At 41.8% G+C, this 21,217-nt stretch overlaps 2 protein-coding genes across 3 annotated transcripts in view; both read right to left on the reverse strand.

The window, feature by feature from the left end:
* Positions 1 to 6,044, reverse strand: part of cyfip2 (cytoplasmic FMR1 interacting protein 2) — a 30,081-nt gene extending 24,037 nt beyond the window's left edge. For both annotated transcript variants that reach the window (XM_036548875.1, XM_036548877.1), the window contains exon 1: positions 5,832 to 6,044. The gene's annotated coding sequence lies outside the window, so the exon portion shown is untranslated. The remainder of the gene's footprint in view (positions 1 to 5,831) is intronic.
* A 2,284-nt stretch (positions 6,045 to 8,328) lies between these two features.
* Positions 8,329 to 21,154, reverse strand: itk (IL2 inducible T cell kinase). The gene is made up of 17 exons (XM_036548878.1): positions 20,942 to 21,154; positions 19,805 to 19,909; positions 19,468 to 19,549; positions 18,820 to 18,945; positions 18,479 to 18,516; positions 18,215 to 18,366; positions 17,882 to 17,947; positions 17,621 to 17,675; positions 16,066 to 16,145; positions 15,381 to 15,523; positions 14,058 to 14,132; positions 13,312 to 13,480; positions 11,703 to 11,919; positions 10,654 to 10,718; positions 10,436 to 10,554; positions 8,815 to 8,972; positions 8,329 to 8,419 (listed from the first exon to the last, which is right to left on the reverse strand). Exons 1-17 carry the CDS (start codon positions 21,077 to 21,079, stop codon positions 8,354 to 8,356), a joined length of 1,854 nt encoding a protein of 617 aa, XP_036404771.1. The 5' UTR covers positions 21,080 to 21,154; the 3' UTR covers positions 8,329 to 8,353.
* Positions 21,155 to 21,217: the final 63 nt, after the last annotated feature.

The raw sequence follows: 21,217 nt of genomic DNA on the forward strand, positions 1-21,217 counted from the left end.
GGCCGCTGGCTCGTCAGGGACTTTGAGGCGCTAACCTGAGAGGGCGCAAGCTTCCTCCAACGTGCTGCAACACCGCGCTAACTGCCGATGCTATCTGCGCAATCTCTTTCAGGCAAGCCGCGTCGCTGAATCAGTGTGAAGCAGCACGCTGGACCCGGCAGCTCTCTCTCGGTCTCCAGAAGCCAAGGTCTCACGCAAATAAACCGGACGATTACCTTAAGAACATATAAGTTTCTACAAAAATCGAGAGCGTTTTAAATTAAGTCATTGTGAAAATGACTAAGACGTGGTAGCCAGAAGCTTCCCCACTGACAGAAATGGAGGGTGTAAGAGAGACATTATTTAAAATAGCATCCGTTACAGCAGAGTGCAGAGAGACAAGTATGCGACAACACTCCTCGAAATACGAAGCACACATGAATGAGTCTCCGTTCCACTGCCTGCACTTGGGCTGGAGTGTTTAGGGTCTACTCACGACACTGTTGTGCAGGTGCAAGCAGAATGCAACAGTTGAGTCTTGAAAAGGAGCAGTAGGTGGAGTTTCCTGTTACAGAAGTCACAACCGGCGCTGATGTCACCCTGGTCAAAGCGTTCATATTCTTAGCAGAGAGCTTGACGGGTGTTTCTGTACTTTCAGAGTGTGGCCATGAAGTAGTGTTAGTGGTACACAGCGTTGCTGAATTCTGCATAAGGCACTGTTGCTGACTCTGTCATCAGGGTTCGAAGTTTGTGAATTTTTTTTATTTTTTGCATTTTCTGATAAATCTTCTGACAATCGAATAAAAAGAAGCAAACAAATTCAATAATTGTCTGCTGTACTGTTGTGCTTCCATGTCCTGAAAGATGTGTTTGACCTGTGCTTGATTCTGTTTTGAGTTACCTTCATGAACACAATGCTAAAATAAGGGAAAAGTTAAAAAGCCAAAGCAGACCAGTTGAACGGCTTACACTGACTTTACAGCCAAGGATACCAGTTTGAGAACTGTGAGGATAATACACCGTTGACTCTTGAGCAGGAAATATGCTGATCCCATAACAACTGAACATACTGCACCGTCAATGGGTCAATAACATCTAGAAATCACTAAAACAGTACTCAGCAAAAAGTGATTTTAAAATGATTTTAAAACTCTTCAATATTACAACATGAGTTGTTGTAACATGTGGTTGTTGTTGAGGTGAAATTTAATTATGGCGTCATTACCTGAGTGCCATGTTCACCAGTGTAAACTAGTGAAGGAAAAGCAATGCTTCATGAACGCTGAAGTGGAAGGTGCTTCCATGATGTTGTCAATGACTCCCCAACATCAACCTGTTTTTCTGTTTGAGAGCAAACTCTTTTGGACTGGCTCATATGAGCCAGCAATTAAAAGCACACAGTAGCTCAAGACATCATGGGGTATGCAAGGCCTCACTACAGAAAGACCCAATACTTTGCCTCCCTCACTCCATGTAGACGGTGTAAGATGGGTTAGGACCACTGATACTGCCTTGAGCCTGGGAAACTCCCACGAGATCCTCTCAGTGACTCTGAAGACAATGCCCCGACAATCAAACAGAGGTCCACGAACTGGAGGAAACAAGGGAGACTGATTACACAGTAATCAGCGCCTAGTGGCTGTCTGCGTTTTGTCTTCTAAACAGAGAGCGATGGAGGCCTTGGGTCAAGCCTCTGTAGTAGCCTCCAGTTTATCTGAGGAGAGAGACGCTTGCGGGGGCCAGTGTAAACTTTCCCACACTGGCTACTGCAAACACAAAAGCCCAGGAGTCTTTCTCTGCAGCATTCCTGTACATTATTTGTGCATGATGAGGCCAGACTGTCAGTGTCCACAAGGTACTGTCTCAGATTCCCAACAAGCTATCCAAATATCCACACACAGCTTGTGATTACAACTGGTTCTCTTTACAGAAGGAACCATGGGCTTGAGTTCATATGGGTCTGTGCTAGATGTGACAATAGGAAAAGTGCACATTTCCTGAAGTACTCAGTAACATGCCAAATCATGCCATGATTTCTGCACAAAACTTTAGTGCAGAGAAATTCAAGTCATTCAATGTACAGAAAAGATGAAAATCCCTTTCTGAGAATGTTTTTGATTGTATTTCACTGACTCAAGGGTTGCCTCCTCTTCTGCTGCCTGGATCTGCATGTGGTACATGACGGCCACCTAATATGTAGTTTGAAGAAACTGGAATAGGGGCGCATAGTATTTTTCTATGAGAAAAAAAAAAATCCAAGAAACGGCTTGAGTCTGATCTACCAAGCATTTATAAGAACACAATCCAAAGGCTATTTCTCGCATAACCGAGTCGCACATCACTCGCTCATCGGAGGACAGGTGCTCATTTGAGAGGGAACTTAACAGCCAACCAGTAGGTGCCTGCCGAAACACAGCGTGCCTGACAGTGGCGAGGCACGTACCCCTGCAGAAGCTGATTTGTTCCACCGCTGTGGGTCCTGGTCAGTGACACAGCTAGGATCAGACCCGAGCTGCAGAGCTCAACTTGCACTCGAAGTAGGAGCGTCAGCCACTGAGCTACCCTTTAAGGGATGACTGTTTTCTGATATCTAATGCAAAGACCGGCAGCAAGATCCAATAAACAGTGAACAACTTGCAGAAGAAGAGAAACTCTGATAACAATTCACAGGACAGTCACTGTTAGCTCACACACTGTGCTCTGCGCAGTCACACGTACTGTGCTCCTTAATGACAGTCAGTGAAACCCTCAGACCGCTGTAACCGCAGCACACCCTGGACAGGACAAGTAAAGAGCACAGTGACCCAATGGCGACACTTCCTATCACCATTAGACAGACCATTAACTTTGCAGAGGAATTCACACCCCTATTAAGGCCTTACTTGACAGGGCACTGTACAGCCAACCGAGTTTCGTACTCCTGGAACCCCACCTCACAAAACAACCTCACCTCAAAGCTCTATGGCCTCACAGAATCCCACCGTACTTCAAAAGAAGCTGCTCAAAGGGTCCCTTGCTACTCACTCTTAAATGTACCAGTGCTTCCTGGTCCTCCAAACACTGGTAGCATTTGATACATTTTTATGTTTACTGTTCACAGTGAATAATATTCAATGTGTTAATCTCTGCACCGTTTTTGTTCTTTTACCTTAGGAGATGTGTACGTAATGTTGAGCTTGTGGTGGCATCTTTAGAAGTCACTCTGGGATACGAAACTCTGCCCAAAAAATGATAAGCAAATAATAAAAAATACAAATTCTGATTGTAAACAAAACAAATAAATCAAAAGACGGAGCAATGCTAAGAACAGATTAGGCACAGATTTGTGAAAACTTGAACTCGAATGTTCGTGTGCCATAACATCACAAACTCACTGGCACCCTCACAAGAGCAGTGACAGGCCTGTGGGCAAGCCTTGGGTGACAAGTGCCTTAGTGGTGGCAATGCAAGGTCAGTGAGGGTGCCAGTGAGTTTGTCACCCAGGTGCAACATGGGGAGGGGGACAGCGGGGGAGAGCAGGAGACAGAGGAGGTAAGAGAGAGGTGGAAAGAGAATGACCTTCGCTGTGCCGGGTTTTAGTGAAGCACAGAGACAATGACCACGTAAAGGAGGACAGAAGAGAGAAACGAGTGCTCATTGATACCTGCTTCAAAATGGTAAAAATCCTTTCCTGTGAAACAGGCTTGTGCTGAGGGGTCAGGTGTATTAGTGTGGCAAACCAGTAGTCAGCAATGTGGATTCCTGTGAGGTGCGCTAATCTAGAAGAGAGAAGCTCAGTGCCGAAAGCAAATGCTCCTGCTTCTTGGAAAGTGGAAAATGATAGCAAGAGGAGCAGCAGCCTCAGCTCTATCCATGCCAAGCAGCCCCAGTAGTGACCAGAGGGAGCAGTGTGTTTTGGAGGAGTGAACGGTGTCCTGGCAGGGGTGGAGCAGTCATCCTTTGCAGACCCTGGTGAGCAGGAACCCATTAGGATCTGTCTCCTCTCTTCCCCAGCTGGGAGAGTGAAACGGAGCCTCTACCCTGTCGAAAGTGTGTCACGTCCGGGTGACACTGCTCAGCGGGAGGCCCACAGGGCATGCTGGTAATGCACTGCCAACAAACTCAAAGCGGAGCTCTCTCATTGGCCAGCCGGCGGTCCAATCCCATTAAAGAGACGCACACACAGAGAAGGGCTTATTGACAATAAAGTGTCTGGTGTGTAGGTTGACAGACAGTGAAAGAACATGAGGCAATCAACTGCCTTAGTCATTGTGTTTGTCTCTTTCTAATGGCAGTTGAACAGCTGAACAGAATGGTAACAATACCCCCCCACGTTCTGCCGACACATTAAAAATGTAACATGCTTCGACATTACCATTTGTCAAAACATCATGAAAGGTCAGGTGAGCAAATAGATTGGATCTTTCCACCTGTGAACGAGACACATTTCCACAGGCACACCATGATAGGGAAATGTGTTTTAGTGGATAACAAACCTAAGGATGTGGGATGGATTACATAAATGAATGCAATCCTCAATACACTGAGAAGAGGAGCATATCTTATCTCAAATGTCATAGTGTTGAAGAGGTCCAGTGGAGACAGACCGGATGAATACTGAAAGGGTCACTGCGTTCATACTCCAGCAGGCTTTACGAAGTTTGTTTAAGCCCTGATGCTGTTGTGTGCTTGGACATTATTATTCGTGATGGCTGGTCAGGACCGTCTTTACAGTTTATAGTTATTCCGACCTAAAAATGACACTGACGGTCAAGTATATGATTGATCAATATGAATGAACAAAAGCCAAATTACCCAACTAGTCAGCATGCAGTTTTCTAGTGAAATTGTGCTATTTTGTTTTTTCTTTAATTGATTTTTGAGGATCAATGATATACAAAGTGCAAGTGCATTTTGTGACATCTCAGCGTGATTCCAATTCCAGTGAAGGCTGGGTCATCTGCCACAACTGCTAAGCTATTTATCCATCAATAGCCCAAAACATCAAAGTAAGGTGGCTTCAAAACTGTGGACATTCTATGTGGTTCTTATGATATAAGATATTATGAAAATGTGTGTAAAAAATAATGTATAAACTGGCAGCCTGTAAATGTGCGGCATTTTGACACGATTCGTACGGGCCTGTGACGCTCAATGAACACACACTGGTCGGTGCAAGAGAGAGATGCTCGAGCAAGCTACCGCGCCGATTCCATTGCTTATTTCAGTAAATACGTTTAACATAAACAAATACATGTATTTCAGAACCGCCCCATTCATTATTGCATATTCATATTCATATTTATTAAAACCCGAACTAACGATGAATTAAGCAATTAATTCCACAAACAACTGCTACCACGTAGCTAGATGGCTCAGCTACATGTCATTCTCAGTGGCCAGATATTCGATCAAATGATATCAAACCCTGATATATAATTTTTTTAATCCGGATAAAAGGCACTCGCGTTGATTTATTGAAAGGATAAGAAAATAATTACGTAAAATTGAGTTAGATATTCTTAAAACAAATTTTATACCCTAACCACAGACACATGAGTTAACCACCATTCACCCCACCCAATTCGCACTACACAGATGCTAACTAGTCAGCCATCTATACTAGCTCGCTATATAGATCCTTTCAAATGACAAAAATAGTATTTGCTTGTAAAAAACAATGAAGTACATTCATACCTACGTGTATGTAGCAGCCTCTTCCAAACGGTATGTTTTTCCCTCGTTATCTGATAATTTGAGGTGCACCATGCTCAGAAATAGACCATTGGCAGGTTTGTGGCATCTTCGCTGCACATCTCCTACCCAACGACTACACAAATGGTGGTCATAGAAATTTGAACATCATCACGTACCTGAAACTTGCATGTCCGTTCAGGGTGCTGCCGACGGACAAGGTCGTACCGCACGGTTACAAAGTAGTGTTTTAAACGATTTCTGTCCCTCGCCTTAAAGTGATGCTCTTCTCGGGTATAATGCCTGTCCGCTAATCCACTAAACACAAAGACCAGAAAATGGCTGCAAGTGCATTTCCTTAAAGCGACAACGACCCACAAAAACAGCACGGCAGCGCGCTGCTCTTCTATCACAGGCGAACAACCGAAGTCATCCCGCTTCGTTTTACCTCCTATATCAAAACATGCCAATATAGGTGCAGCTACAGCCTACCATTTGTTGCCTTAAGACATGTTCCGATTCTTTACCTGCACCGACCTATTTCACACATGCACATTTCGTACTATACACTATGGTGCAGTTTTACATACTGAGGTGCATTAAAACAGTAGCTCGACAATATATTTCCTCGAGCAAGGCTGACCCAGTTTCTTGGATTGTACACGATAAATAATTGTTGTTAAATACTACATTGCAACTGTAATGGTTAAATTGTTGTGGCGGAGGACTTTGATCAAATGAACTATATACGCAGGTCAGTGCGAAATGTCGTTTCTGACAAGTCTCAAATGAGACATTTATTTTACAATATGGATATAATGTATTGGTGTGAAGTACGAGTGCAGAATAATAATGCATCAGGGATTTAAAAAATATATATTTGGATAGTAACAACAACAAACGGGTAAATATCCTAAACGTCACTTATCTGCTTACATAAACCTGATTTAGCAACAACTGATTCCTGCAGTAAATCTGACAAATATTAGGCTACCCGTTATCACAAAATGACCACATAATTGTTATTTGCATGACGTAGAATTGATAGGCTATTATAACACTGTTAATTTATATACAGCATTCAATTTATTATGGGTTTCATACGTTTTTGGTTTAGTTCGGTCATTCATTCACTCCTTACACGAGTTAAGGTTTTTTAGTCATTTCTACGAGTAGATTTTTAAGAAGCTTTTCAGAAAGAAACTATTCTTACTGACACTCGTTAAGAGACGCCACTTACCATATGAAGGAGTTACTGTATATCAGTCTGTATTTAATGTTTTATACATACCTGCTTTTGGCAAATTCTTTTGACATACGGTTACTGTCCTATTCTGTCGATTTATTTATCAGGCCTTGGTACCTCTGTGCAGTCGCAGCTCTTTCTTATTAGAAAAATAGTTGTCCTTTTATGACAGACAGATCCTGCGTTAGTCAATGAGAAGAACACCAAACAGTGCATGCCTACAGTGGATTGTTTTTAGGTAGCGGCGGACCTTGCACTTTCACATTGCAAATATTCCAAATAAAGAGTGTTATCAATATTTAGCTCTGTTTCTAAAAATGTGTATGTAACAAGGCTTGAACTAACCAGTGGAGTGAAGTGGTGCAACTCAGCCTACCCAGTCTTAAAGATACAGGGGGACAGATAAAGGAGCATTTGGCTTAAGCAAACGATTCTAAACCCATTTACCAACAGACACCTGGGTTGGTGACTTTAGTGACTCTCAAATTTGTTAGTCATAGTCATTCAGAAATGTTGTAATTTGTCTTAACGCACAAAAACACTCAGTCATCTCATGCATGACTCTGCTCACGGTATAAATCTATAATGGTTTCTTCCCCAGAGCAAAACCACTGCTGTCCACCGCTGTCCAAATGCTCACTTAATGAAACAGGGTGGAACTGCCTCATTCCCAGTCAGTGCTATGAGTGCTACCTCTACACCTAACAAAATAATGCTACCAGGTTAAAAAAAAATAAGACACGAGGGAAGGGGTAAGGCAGATGAGACAGGACAGGTTAGTGGTATTATCTAGGTGCAGGGGTGAGGTGGATGCGGGACACGGAAACCAGACAAGGGAGCTGAAACAGCAAGTGCAGGTCAACAAGGCACAGGTTGAATTATGGGAATGAAAGCAGTGCACTGGAAAAACACCTTGAAACCCAGAGTGTGCAATCACAGAAAATCCACAGTCAATTTCATTAGACAATAATATTTTTCAGTTTCAGATTAATGCAGCACCTACATTTTGTTTTAAGATGATACTGTACAATGGAGAAGTTATCGAAATATACATCTATATGGCAATACAAGGATTATGTGCACCCCCTACGGGAAATAGATGAGAATGACAGTTTATGTGATGGAGAATACCCTTTCATGCTAAAAACTATACTGACATAATCATACACAAACAAAACGAATAAAAACACAGACACAACCTTATCAAGGACTGGTTTTCCATAATGAGAGTTTATGCAAGAAAGATGACAAATATTGCAAAGAATGCTAACACAAAAAAACAATCCCCTCGACAGGATTAACATGTTCAAAGGCATACTCCAAACAAGACTGTGCAAACCATAACTGGCATTTAAGAAGCATGTACAACCAGAATAAATGCCTACAAGGATGGATGAAGTAATAAATAAAAGTATAAATCTCTGTGTGTCTGTACAGTGTGTCTTCAATTCTCTTTCAAAGGTCTGCCAGGCTGAGTAGCTGGTGGAACAGTAGCGCGAAGGAGGGCCGATCTTCTGGTTTCTGCACAGGAAACACGCAAGAAATATAGAGGAGACACAATCTTATACCAGTCTGTAGATTAATACTGAGCATAGACTCCCATAGTGTGGACACCACCAAGACCTTAACGTGCACAAGAAAAGCTACTCTCTTTCAAAACCAGATCTAATTACCACCGCAATCAATACTGGAACCCAGGACATCCACAGCATTATTTCTCTGAGAACTGTAAATGGATTCATAGGTTTTTCCGCCGGGAAGCTGGCTTTAAAACGTGGAATTTGATTTACCGTTTGTGTGAATTGAGACAGAGCGCTTTTGAATTCAGCTGAGATGAAGCTGGAAGCAGTCTGGCCGTACGTGTTAGGTGCATTACGGTAACCAGGAGCCGTGAGCGTGGAGGTAAGTGCACCCACCTCTTTCCAGCTCCATTCCATCAGCTGGTACACAGCCTCCGGGGCCAATTTGGGCTTCAGTAGTCTCAGTCCTGCTGTTAAGGCCTCCATCACCTCCCCGTTGGTGCGGTTCTCATATGGTATGCGCCCCTCGTTGTACACCTCCCACATCAGCACACCTACAAGGGACCACAGGGAGTCTGATATGTGACACTTCATTTCCATACTGCAGGCTTTCCCCCAAACAACAGGGGGGGTGGATTTAGGGTGTGCCACTAGCGTCCACCCCAGTGCTGACATGCTAGCTAAATAAATATCTAAATCATTCAGTGGTCAATATCATACTTTGACCTTTTGTTTAACTGCACACTATAGTATTCCACACAAGGAGACCCTTACAGTAACTGTCTACAAATTTAACACCTGAAAACAACCAATCAGTAAATCCTGCTAGTCAGTCAAGTAATGCTTGTTAAATATGGTTGAGTAAAGGCTGAATTTCAAGACAACTAGCTAGTGCCTCAGGCATAAATGGTTTCATCACAAAAAAAGGTAAACATAAAATTACATCGCCTAGATTACAGCTGTAGGATTCCAAGGCATTTTACAAGGAAGGAAGGAGGTTTATGGAAAGACAGAAAACGAAAACAAAACCCTTTAATCATTGCCCTCCTCTGCAGGGTAGGTTGTTGGGTGGGTGGTGGAGCTTGAAGTGGAGGGGGGCTGGGGGGGTGGGGGAGTGGGAGGTGTTGATTTCTAAATTTCTTCTAGTTTTCTCAGAAGGTGCATACATCATCAACAGCCTCTCACAAGACAGTGTTGCTATCTATACATAGTGCGTCATTAGCTACATGAGTTAGCAAGGTTAATGATGACAATGATTAATTATAGATGCAACAGAGGCTGAAGAAACTTTGCTGAAGAAAATGTTTTTTTTTTTGGATAAACATGCCAAAATGTTTTACTTCAATCAATTTTTTAAACTAAACACAAGATATTATTAGATAGTAGAACCTAGCCTGTTAAGTGTGCTTTTCCCCACATCAGAAGAAAATATGTGCACAGTTTTATGAATTCCAGCATGGAAGTCAGTCAGTAAGTCATACATCTGTTTTGCCGCTGTGCCGAGTTGTGTGCAGTGAATTGCACAGGATTTTCCTTAAGCAGACATTGTGCCATATCCAGGAGTATTCATACTTTAAATGCCCTGGGAGCTACACTAGATTATAGCAATTGCTATATTCTGCAGTACCCAAAATGAGACCCCTGGTTTGTCTTCTCTCTACTTCTCTGTCCTTTTTTTTTTAAGTTACTGTACATGACTATGTGGGAAAAAGAAACCCAGGGAAAGTGTTGAGTTGGATCTACTAGAATTTGCCAAGTGAGGGCTGTTGACTTAGTGAGTGACTGGCATTTTGAATGAGCAACTTTCCCTGGATTTCATTGTCTAATACTTGAAAAAAGTTGGAAATTACAGCATTACAATTCAATGTAAATTAAGCTATTGCTCAATTTTCTGGGAAAAAAAAAAAAACCTAGGTGACTTGTTCAGTACAGATGGTTGAAATGACATCTCCTGTATTGCAAAATACAAATAATTGATGCACTCAAAATGCATCTCAGATCAGCAAAAGACCCTCACCAAAGGACCAGACATCAGATTTGCTGCTGAACTTGGAGTACTGGATGACCTCAGGGGCCGACCACTTCACAGGGAATTTTGACCCAAGGGAGCTGGTGTATTGATCATCCAAGACAAACCTGCACATCACAGGATGGGTTAATTTAAGGAAAAATCTCTTTGCATCAGAAAGTCAATGTGAAAGGGTGAGAAAAAACATTAGCCTGCTGCCACTTTACCTGGTCATACCAAAATCTGAGACTTTCACCACCTGATTCTCTGAAACCAAACAGTTCCTCGCAGCCTGTAAAAACAACATTTGCTTTTAATTATTGATAATCCTGTTGATCCACGTAAAGCAAAAAAGGTCTGGACTGAACCTGAACCTTAACATATGCATACACAATCCACAGATGATGACTCATAACCGCAAGGCTGATGGGGTCTTCCCTTGTGGGTAATAACATGACCCTTCCTGGCACAAATACAAACGTCAGCATACTGTAATGCTTGGTAGCATTAACTTTCCAAATGACAGAAACTATGACACAGTTTTCTTATCGTTTTGCCTCTGACATTTGCTACAGGCTATTCCCAGAAAGAAATGTTTCTATTTTATTTCTATTTTTCTATTTACGCCACAGGAGTGAAAAAAAAAAACCTGTGACTCACCTGCAGCTGAAGTGGTGATTTATAATCTAAATTCATCATAGATATGATTTGAGATTTTTGATATTCCTTCCATAATAGCTTTAATAGCTTTCCAACATTTATAAAAAAAACAATTACAAACAGTTATCAGGTTAAATCAACTACATACAATTTCATAACTAATTGATATCTGTTAGGTTACAGATGTCAAATATTGTGAAACCACCAGTTTAGAAAGTATCATAGAAATACCATGCGTATCACGGGATAGCCATTCCTTTAGATCACTGATTCTCAATCCTGCTCCTGGGGCCCCCCTGCTCTGCACGTTTTCCATCTTTCCCTGCTCTACCTACCTGACTGAACTCATCAGTGGCACTTTTGATTAGCTGAGCACATCTGATTTAATCAAGAGCATGTTAGTCATTTCAATCAGGTGTGTTTGGAGCAAAGATAGATAGAAGGTATGCAGGACAGGGGGGCTCCAGGAGTAGGATTGAGAAACACTGCTTTAGATAAATTCCTCAATGGTAGGAAACCAAACACTGTTTCAGCTCTGCAGCTGTGTTTGAGTCCCATTTCCTACCCACTGACACAGTTAAAGTGCCCTAGGGTGTAAACGGCGACTGGGTGTTACCAGGTCTCTGTGGATGAAATTGGCGCTCTCCAGGTAGGCCATGCCATCGCAAACGTCCAGGCACATCCCCAGCATGGTTTCCCGCGACAGGCAGCCCCTCTGGTTCCGCAGGTAGTCCAACAGGCAGCCGTTCTCCATGAACTCGAAGACCAGGCACATGGGGACACGCTGTGTGCACACGGCGTAGAGCTGCACCAGCTTGGCGTGGGACAGCTTCCTGTGGAATAGGGTGCAAGTGGCGTTCCACGAGAATGAATGGCTCAAATCAGTGTTTTGGATATTGTCATTTCACGCGATTGCACATGCACGAAACCAAAAAGGGCAGTCTTTAGAGATACGCAATTGAATAACAGGCTGCAACACAGTAAACTCCACTCATGAATACCTCTTTCCTAAACAAATAAATCATTTTGATCATTTTAAAGAGTCTTTGTCATCAAGAAATAAACTAAGTTTTTTTTTTTCTCTATAGGGGGCTGTCAAGTTTCTACATATATTTTTTTTGGCCCACAGGGATAACTTACCAGTCTCTTTACCAAGACAGTCACCTGAGGGAGGTGACTGCTCATATTATCCTGTCTTTAAGAGCATCGGTGAATACTTTATGTAACTTAAATCTAATCCGACTTCACTTGGAACAATGTCTTAACAGAATTCAGGAACAACTTGTACTTTATAAGGCTGCCACATCAGATGGAATATCATTGCTGAATTCAAAGTGCCTCAGAGTAAGACAATTCTCATCTTCCCCTTCATTATGGAAATCTCAACATTAAAGATGATTGAAAACACATCAATCATTACTACTAATGGACTAATTACTACTTAATGGACAGTTTATTAAATAAAGGTAGATATCACATCACCTGAAAGCACATTTTTAGGCTTATATTTATTCATTCATCAGATAGTCTTATCCAAGTGCATTCAACAGGCTTAGGCAAGTAGCTGTATAGATACTGAATGATTAGTGCCATCCATCAAATATAGTGTAATTGTGGGAAACAACCAAATGGGAATAAGTTACAGTACACACAACCTTAAAGGTGCACAACCTTAAACTATTACCATCAAATTCCAGCCATGAAGCTTGTACTGTCACAGATTCACATGCCACAGGTCTTTGTTGTCTTGCTCAGAAAATTGTGTAACTGTGGAATTATCAGTCAGCCTCTGCTGCTTTGAGGTGATGTACCTCCCAACACCAAGCGATTTAGACAAATAAATTCCATACATCACTAATAGGTCACATGTTGTGATTCACGTACGTGTGCTATAATGACTTTAGGTTCCAATAAAATATCCTTTTCCATTATTAAAGTCACAAAAAATCTGTGTTGATTCATTTAAAATTATAACGAGGTTGAGCCATAAGATCTGTATGATTGTATCTTGTTGAAAGGTACCTATATTGCGGAAGATAAAACACAGGGAAAGTGTCTGGTTGGACGTAAAAAGCATTTATAAATGTATGGCGTTCAGATTTAGAGTGTTCTTAGCCTGTTCAGCACAGCATTTTCTTCAATGGTTCATTTTAACAGCTCTCAAAGTGTGATCAGTTGCTTTGCTCTCCGTAGCCAATCAGAGAGGGTTTCTGAGTGTCACTCACGTCATGACTTGCGCCTCCTCCTTGAACTCCTCCTCTGACATGGCCCCCTCGCGCACCATCTTCACCGCCACCTTCACGTCGCGCCAGTATCCTAGCAGCACCACGCCGAACTGCCCGCTGCCCACCTCCTTGCCCAACGACAGCTCCCCCGGGTCGACCTCCCAACTGTCTGCGCCATCGGAGAGAGACACACTCAGGACAAAGCCAGGGCACAGGTGACACTGACATTAATGACAGAAGTGTGGTTTGGAGAGGAAGACAGTGTGGAGAGAGAAATGAGGTCTCATTATGACTCCAGCCTCAAGCCACTCCCAGTGCCGGTACTGTGAGCTGAGTGCTCACTGCTCACCCATCCACCCATGACATGTTACAGAGACAGACAGGGGCTGCACTGTATATTTACTACATAGGGGCTATACTGTATCCATGTTTTTTTTTTTTTTTAATGAACAAACAGTTTTTTAAATCTTTAAGTCTTTTAAATGCATGCTCATTCATAAACAATGCATTAAAACAATACATTAAAAATTAAAAAAAAAAAGAAAATTACATAAACTACCGTAGTTTCTGTGCAATGAAAAGAACGCAAGACCTAGTGGGGCACACCAGCATTGACATTCGCATTTTCGCATTTTCGCATTCGCAAGTAGTATCGTAGGCATTAGAATAGTCGTATCACTGGCACAGAGCAACTGTCACATCACAGTATGGGGTCACATCCCCATTGGGCAGATTTGAACTCTGACCTGAGGAAAAACCAGCGGTCCTTGGAGCTCTGTCTCTGCCTGTGGACACTGGGTGCCTCAGTCTGGTGATAAGGCCTGTACAGACCGAAAAACACAAGGAGGGCACTGACATTAGAGACATCAGAATGAGTACAGTTACTTCTGGTAGGCAGGTGGAGGCAGAGAAAAAGCAGAGGCAGACAAACAGTATTATAAACGTTAATGCTCGCTTTTAGACTGATTGGAGCTCTTTAAGGCAGCCTAGGCTTCTTCTCCAAAAAATTTCCCTACCTTCAATCATCTACCATTGCGTCGCAAATGGTCAATGGTATAGCATTAGCATACTAATAATAAACTAACTAGCTAATAAGCTAACAGATAATCATATGTTTTTGTTTTTCAATAAGTAAGACCATTAACATCATGATGCAGACAGCAGATCAAACCAAACCAGCACCAATTACTACGAAGGAGTGGTATTTTTGTCTGTAAGGGATTCATTTTCCATACACTAGTAAGGCTTCAAGGAGCTGTAGCAAACCTCAAGATAGTCAGCCTAGAGCTGGGGTTTTACATGGGCAGACCTATTAGGTTTCTAAAAGAGTTTATGGAAATAACCAGAGCATCTTTTAATAACTTCAGAGGTAACCTAGCAGGGCGTTTATTGGGCGTGTCTGCACTAAAGCAGCCGCGGAAAGCAGCTGCCTTGTTTCTCGTTCTCATCGTATGAAGACCTGGTCGTATAAAGACAAGGGGGGCCACCGGGGAGATGTCCTGTCACATCATTAATCCATCTGACTGTCAAATGTGATTGCGAATTAACTACATGTATCAAATCCCATCCATTATACGTGGAGGTTTTACATCAGGGTTATGTGCTGGTATTATGTTGGTGTAGTACAGTCCTTCTGCAGGGTATATTGTGTCGTATTTGCATGATGGGCCAGGTGTGCACTTGGGTTTGACACTGGTGCTTGTTTGTGTATAGATGGTGATGTACTTGTCTGTAAAACGTTCCGTGTCGTTTTGTTGGATGCACTTTGCGATTGACTTTGGGAGCCACTCTGCATAAGAGCATCTGCTGAGTGACAAAATGGAAATGCAAACACTCCATAATGAGCAGAAGGCTTATTTATGCAAACGCAATCTATGCAACCCATCAGTGATGGACATGTTTAAAGAACTCTATGGTGGTAATTTATTCGAATGGCATCTATGGTGTTAAGAGTTTCTGCTGGAGGTACTGAAGAAGCTCCCTGTATGGGAGCCGCGACGTGACAGTTGGTTGTCTGCAGAGTGCTGGAGGTTCTGAAGGAGCTCTGAGCTGTTGGCTCGGTCACTCACCCGCAGCGTTGTGTTGGTGGTAATGGATGAGTTCGGGGATGGTGTTGAAGAGGTACTTTTCGGCTAAGTAGTACTTGTTCTCCTCTGTCATCGTCTCCCTGATCTGGTAATGCTTAACCCTTGGATTATTCTCCCCGTTTGACCTAAATGGAAACCACAGAAAAGGATTAAACCCCACAGGTACAGCCCAGACAGCGGTGAGTCAGGGAAACGATACAGAACAGCCAGGTGCAAGGAGGGATTTAAGAGAGGGACAGACAGCTACAGATATCCGTCATACAGCAGAAGCAAATGGTTTCAAGATGAAACGTAATGGTAGCATTCTTACTGTTCTTACTGAAGGACTGAATTGCTGCTCAGCCTATGTAGCTATTCCATAGCTTCTCCTGGTCTGGCACAAGCGTTAAATATTTACCAAATACACAACACAAACAGACAGCAAAGGCAGCCTGCAACACAGGAGAGACATACACAGGGGTAAGGCAACACAGACGAGGTGGCTACTATGCTACGGCAAAACAGATTACAGCAACATGTGTGATGGTTAGGACAAAAACAGCAGGACAGAGCATGGAGAGACGGTGTAACTGGTGAGACTGTGCTGCAAGTGAGACAGTAGCATGGCAGGCATTGGAACTAGAAAATATAACATGGGCCCAAGAGTAACAAAGGTAAGGACAGTTACCCCAGGGCTTTAGTGAACACTGACACGGTGTACACCCCTGCGTGCCTGGAGTCCCGCACCATGAAAGCCCCCTCTTTGTCCTGGACAGGAAACACATCAATAGGGATGTCAGGGACAGCAGCACTAACACGTGTTTCTCAAACACAGATCTCTATTTTCCTGTACAGCACGCACACACGGGTACATCTTCAAAAGTACGACTCAAACAACACCTACAATAGCTTTATGGGAAAATAAAACCCAGGGAAAGCACTTGACCCACCGTGTCAAGTTGGCACAGAGTACAGCAGGAGCATACTTCAGTCCACCTTTTAAAGACTTGTGTGATCTGTCTGATTAAACAATTTCAATACTGACCTTTTTTCCAGAAAACGTCAAATGAATTTTAGGCTCCAATAGTAAACTAATGATTACTCCAATAGTAAACTAATGATTACTAATGATTCCAAGAAAAGCATTTTAACAAAATGTCACTTTTAAATGAAGACACACAAGGCTACAAATAGCAAGTACTGTAGGTAAACATTTTAGAGCTTCTGCTCACTCTAATTTAATCCCACTTATTTCATGCTATTTTCTCAAAATGTGGCGACAAAAGTCCCCTTTTTGTTTTGACATTAGTATTATTAGTCTTCTTTTGGAAGACTGCACATTTCTCTGGTAAAGGATGAGGACATCATTCAGGAAAAAGGAAATAAGGTGTTGACACAGTCTGACTGTGTGAACTACGAGGATGCAACGTTTTCAAACCTTTGAGCAAAAAGAAAAAAAAAGAAATAACGAAAGCAGCGGACACGTTCAAGGCAGGAAATCCTGAAGCTGAGCTGCGGTTTAAAAGGTTCTGTCTGAAGTTTCTCTCTGCAATGCTTGCAGCTGCATACCCTGCAAATGCGGCTGTGCAAGACTGCAGAGAGCAGTCGTCCTGGTTCCAGTCACACCTACACCAGAGAACTCTGCCAAAATTACATTATGTACTTCCGTCGCTGACACCCTAATCTGAGGAGACTTACATTTTACATATGTTGTGCATTGTATATTATGTGTGGGTATATAATACACACATACATGCTATGTATTTTTTACATGCCTGTAAATTATCCATAAATCCACAAATACAGTTTGACATTTGATTAAAAGTTTCAGCTTAAATCCCTAGATTTAGGGTCCAAATTCCTGTTCACTTCTTGCTGCAGCCAAAACTGGAACCTTCTGGTTACAAGTCCAGTTCCCTGCCTGCTCTGTTTTCAAAATGTGTTATGCTTTATGTCGCTGAAATCCTGAAAGACAACTACTAATCAGCTCCTCTCATGGTAGGGATAGAGAAGCCTGAATGAGACCTCCAGTCTAACCGCAATGCATTCCGTCTTCAGCTTTGAATATGGAATATTATGAGTCGCTGTGCTCAAAATTGTACTATGCACAAGCAGAAAACAGAACGGTCCTTTAAATTTGTTATTCAGAGCTGTGGAAGAATTGCAGTGCAGTCCCATAAAGCTGAGGCCTGGTTCTTTGTGGAGTTTAAGGAAAGCTTGCTGAAATGGCGCTTTGTATCTACCTCTTTGAAGAGCAGCTGTTCGGCCTTGGCCCTGGTTGTGTCTTTGTTGTACCATCTGCAAGAAGGGAAATCACATGGTCAGAAATCACCATCAGCTGTCAAGACAACTGTCTGATATCTGACCACAAACACATGACGAGCAGAAAGCGCTGAGAAGGATTTTTTTTTTTTTCACTGCAGTGATCATTCAAATTAACAATACCACATAAAACGTGTTTAAATAATGATTATGTAAATTCAGTAAGCTTGCAGAAGACTCACTCAAACCTCTCCAGGTTATTTGGAGATTTCTCAGCGATGTAACTGGATGGTACAAAGCCTTTGTGCCTGTTAATAAGACAGCAGAATACAAACTTATTGAATGATAATCACAGCAGTTCAGTGTTATTGCTCATCAGATTGGCATGTATTCCCTTTCGTCCAATGATACTTTTTACACTACATGAAAATGACTGCCCTGTCACAGAGCATATCTTCAGCCTGATTGGTTGATACAAGTGAGTGGTATGTCTCATTTCAAAATGAACGCGAAGGGAAGCTCGGGTGGCCTAAGGTGTGCTATATGATTACAGTCACAGGTCTTGAAAGATTTACCCATTCCTGTCCTGGACGGTCCACCAGTTGGGGTCTGAGTTGTCCGTGACGATGTACTCCTCGTCCTTGTGTAGTGGGAGGTCATGGGTCCCTTGGGGGATGAAATCGTGCAGGGCTACCACCACCATCTCCCCTGGGTCTGAGAACCGGCGCTTTGCAAGAAGAACCCAGAGGGATCACGTTACCAAGCTCGCCAAGAATGAAAATGCAGGCCCAGGCCCAGACTTACACCTAAAACTAAGCATCTATTTTTGTAGGCTCTACCTGAGGATCTGGTGTTGGTGGGAGAGGTTTTTTGGAAGCTGTGGAATAAAACAGGTACAGTTTTATTCAATCGGCAGTGAATGTGTTGTAACAGACAGACAGTTACAGTCGACCCGGTCATGCATTATGCTGAAACTCAAGACTACTGCACACACAAGAATTTGGAAGGAATAAAAGATGAAAAGAATTCATCTCCTTTTAATTAATTAGATTAGACTGTGTCCATGTTTCCTGACAGGCAGCTTGGATCAGTTAGACCTTTACAAACCATTACAAAATGACAGACCATTACTAATGGGGTAATACAGTGTAATACAGTGTACTATACTGAATAGACATACCATTTCCATTTGGATCGTATTCAGAACATCCTGGTGCCAACTTCTCGTTTTGCTGACAACATTTCCACTTCCCATCCACCCAGAAGTTTGGATGGTACTTGTGAACTAAATTGTTATTCTTTATTTCTGCAACAATAAAAAACAGAACACATCAAGGAATGCAAATGTTAACTTGCCATACGATAAGACACAACATAAGAAAACATAATCAATCTGGACTCTAACATATCAGAGTCACCTGATATGTTTAGTCTTTGCAACCACAGCAGAGCCCATATCTTGGTTCTGCTCTTTAACTAAATGTCTGGGATCACCCTAAAGGGTAAATGGCACATTGGGCTGTTCTCTGAAAAACTAGCAGTAATTTGTCAAACTGTTGTCCTATAATATGGAGGTTTATTCAAATCTTCCAGAAGACATCAATAACCATCGGAAAATGACACGGGGAAAACGTACATTCACATATCGGACACACGAAGCCTACACCTGATCACCAGTCCTTATGGGACCAATAAATTAATTCTTGGTATGTCCAAACAGAATCCCTGGGGTTTTTCTTCCTCTCAAACCCACTCCAGGTGCTGTTTAAACAGTTATGAAAGACAAGCCCTTCCCTAGTAGTCAGGAGTGGCGGTCACTACTATGTACCTTCCTTCAAAGCTCTGACCCATCGCTGTCGACAGTCCTTGCTTGGAGCAAACACATACAGGTAGTAGCTGTCGTGGACAACCTGGAGAAACACACAAGAATATCTGTATATTCCAAATGTTCAGGACTCAGCCAGCCATCACTGATGGACCAGATATCACGTCTCAAGTTTTATAAGCTAACTGCCCCTCAGACAGGATTTTGACTGAAAACCATGTCCAAAGTCATACAGCCATGCCCAACCTGACAAAATCATTTCTACCAATACAACTTAGACTACATCCTACATTCTAGGCTTTGACAAAAATCTCAAATCCTTGAAGAGCTGCATTCTCACCTGGAAGGGATATTTGAAATTGCACGGTATTGATACATCGCTGCACACTATCTCCACACACTTTATTCGGGACAGTTCAATGCAGCCTTTCAAAACTGGCTTTTTCTGTAATTAAAAAGACAAATATGTATTTGAATTGACAATTCTTGTGCTTCCGCAAATGCAAAAGCAATATTATTTGACTTTCACATGCTGGTCCTGCTTCAAATACTTATGCAGATCAGTGCACATGAAAGAGTGTGTTTTTCATAAATACAACATCTTTCGTTGTTATTACCATAAATACATTTTTATCATGATTTGTTATGACATTGCAGTAGTGGAGGATGCAGGAATATGAGTATATCTATGATAATGGCTCAAAATGAATGCAAAATGCACATACAAAATGTCAAAATGTTTGAGTAAAACAGTACTAAATGTGTTAACTCTTTGACACCATAACAAATGGCCAAAAATATTAATATAATGGTTATTTTCACCCTGTAAATCAGGACAATTAAAATCAACACTTTCTTGCAGGAAACATTATTTTCATAGAGACACACCTTCAAAAGCTATCTAATGTGCCACTTAATCATTTTAAAAAATAAAAAATGAAAAGGCAAATATTAGATAAAATGATAATTGTGTTAACTTTTTAATTCAACCAATCAATGAAGTGTAAAAGAAAGGTCTATTATTATACTGGATCATTTATAATTTTCTGGATAATGTCATCTTTTGAAAAGACAGGATGAGTCAGGCTTTTCACCCTGTCTGTTACTATTAATATATTAATTAAAATAATATCTGTGTAGACAATATTTTTAATATCAAGGTTATTTCCAACATTGTAACACCAAAGATATTAAAGGGAAATCAACTGACTTTAACAGCTATCATTCAACAGATGCACTACTCAATAACAAGATATTAGAAATGACTTGTTGCCATTATTAATATTAGTTTATCAGTCTGTTACGTTTATTAATCACAAATGACCGCAATCATTAATTAACAACAATTCATTTCCACAGTCCAAGTTACAAAAGAGAAGTGTTTAAACAAAAATTCCACATGACTACACTCCTTGTATCATTTGTAACCTCTCCCATACAATTCCAGCAAATACTAACAGTAAAATAATTTACATACCCCCGTGCGGTACTCGAAGTAGGTCAGATCCTCTGAGCTTAAAACAAAATACCTCTGTTTGTAATTGCTAGGTGATGTCCTTCGCTTTTGTTGTGATTTCTTGAAGAGAACGTCTTCTAAAATGATCCGTGTGCCCATCTTAAAAAAGACTTATCTGACATGGAGAGCGCGTCTTGTGTTACTACATGGAGATTAAAGAATGAGCGTGCAACATAGACCTTCACTCTTCACAACAATCTGAGTTAAGAGCGTGGTATGGAGTTTCCGGCGAGGTTC

This window comes from Megalops cyprinoides, chromosome 16 (genome assembly GCF_013368585.1).
Source record: "Megalops cyprinoides isolate fMegCyp1 chromosome 16, fMegCyp1.pri, whole genome shotgun sequence".
Taxonomy (NCBI): domain Eukaryota; kingdom Metazoa; phylum Chordata; class Actinopteri; order Elopiformes; family Megalopidae; genus Megalops; species Megalops cyprinoides.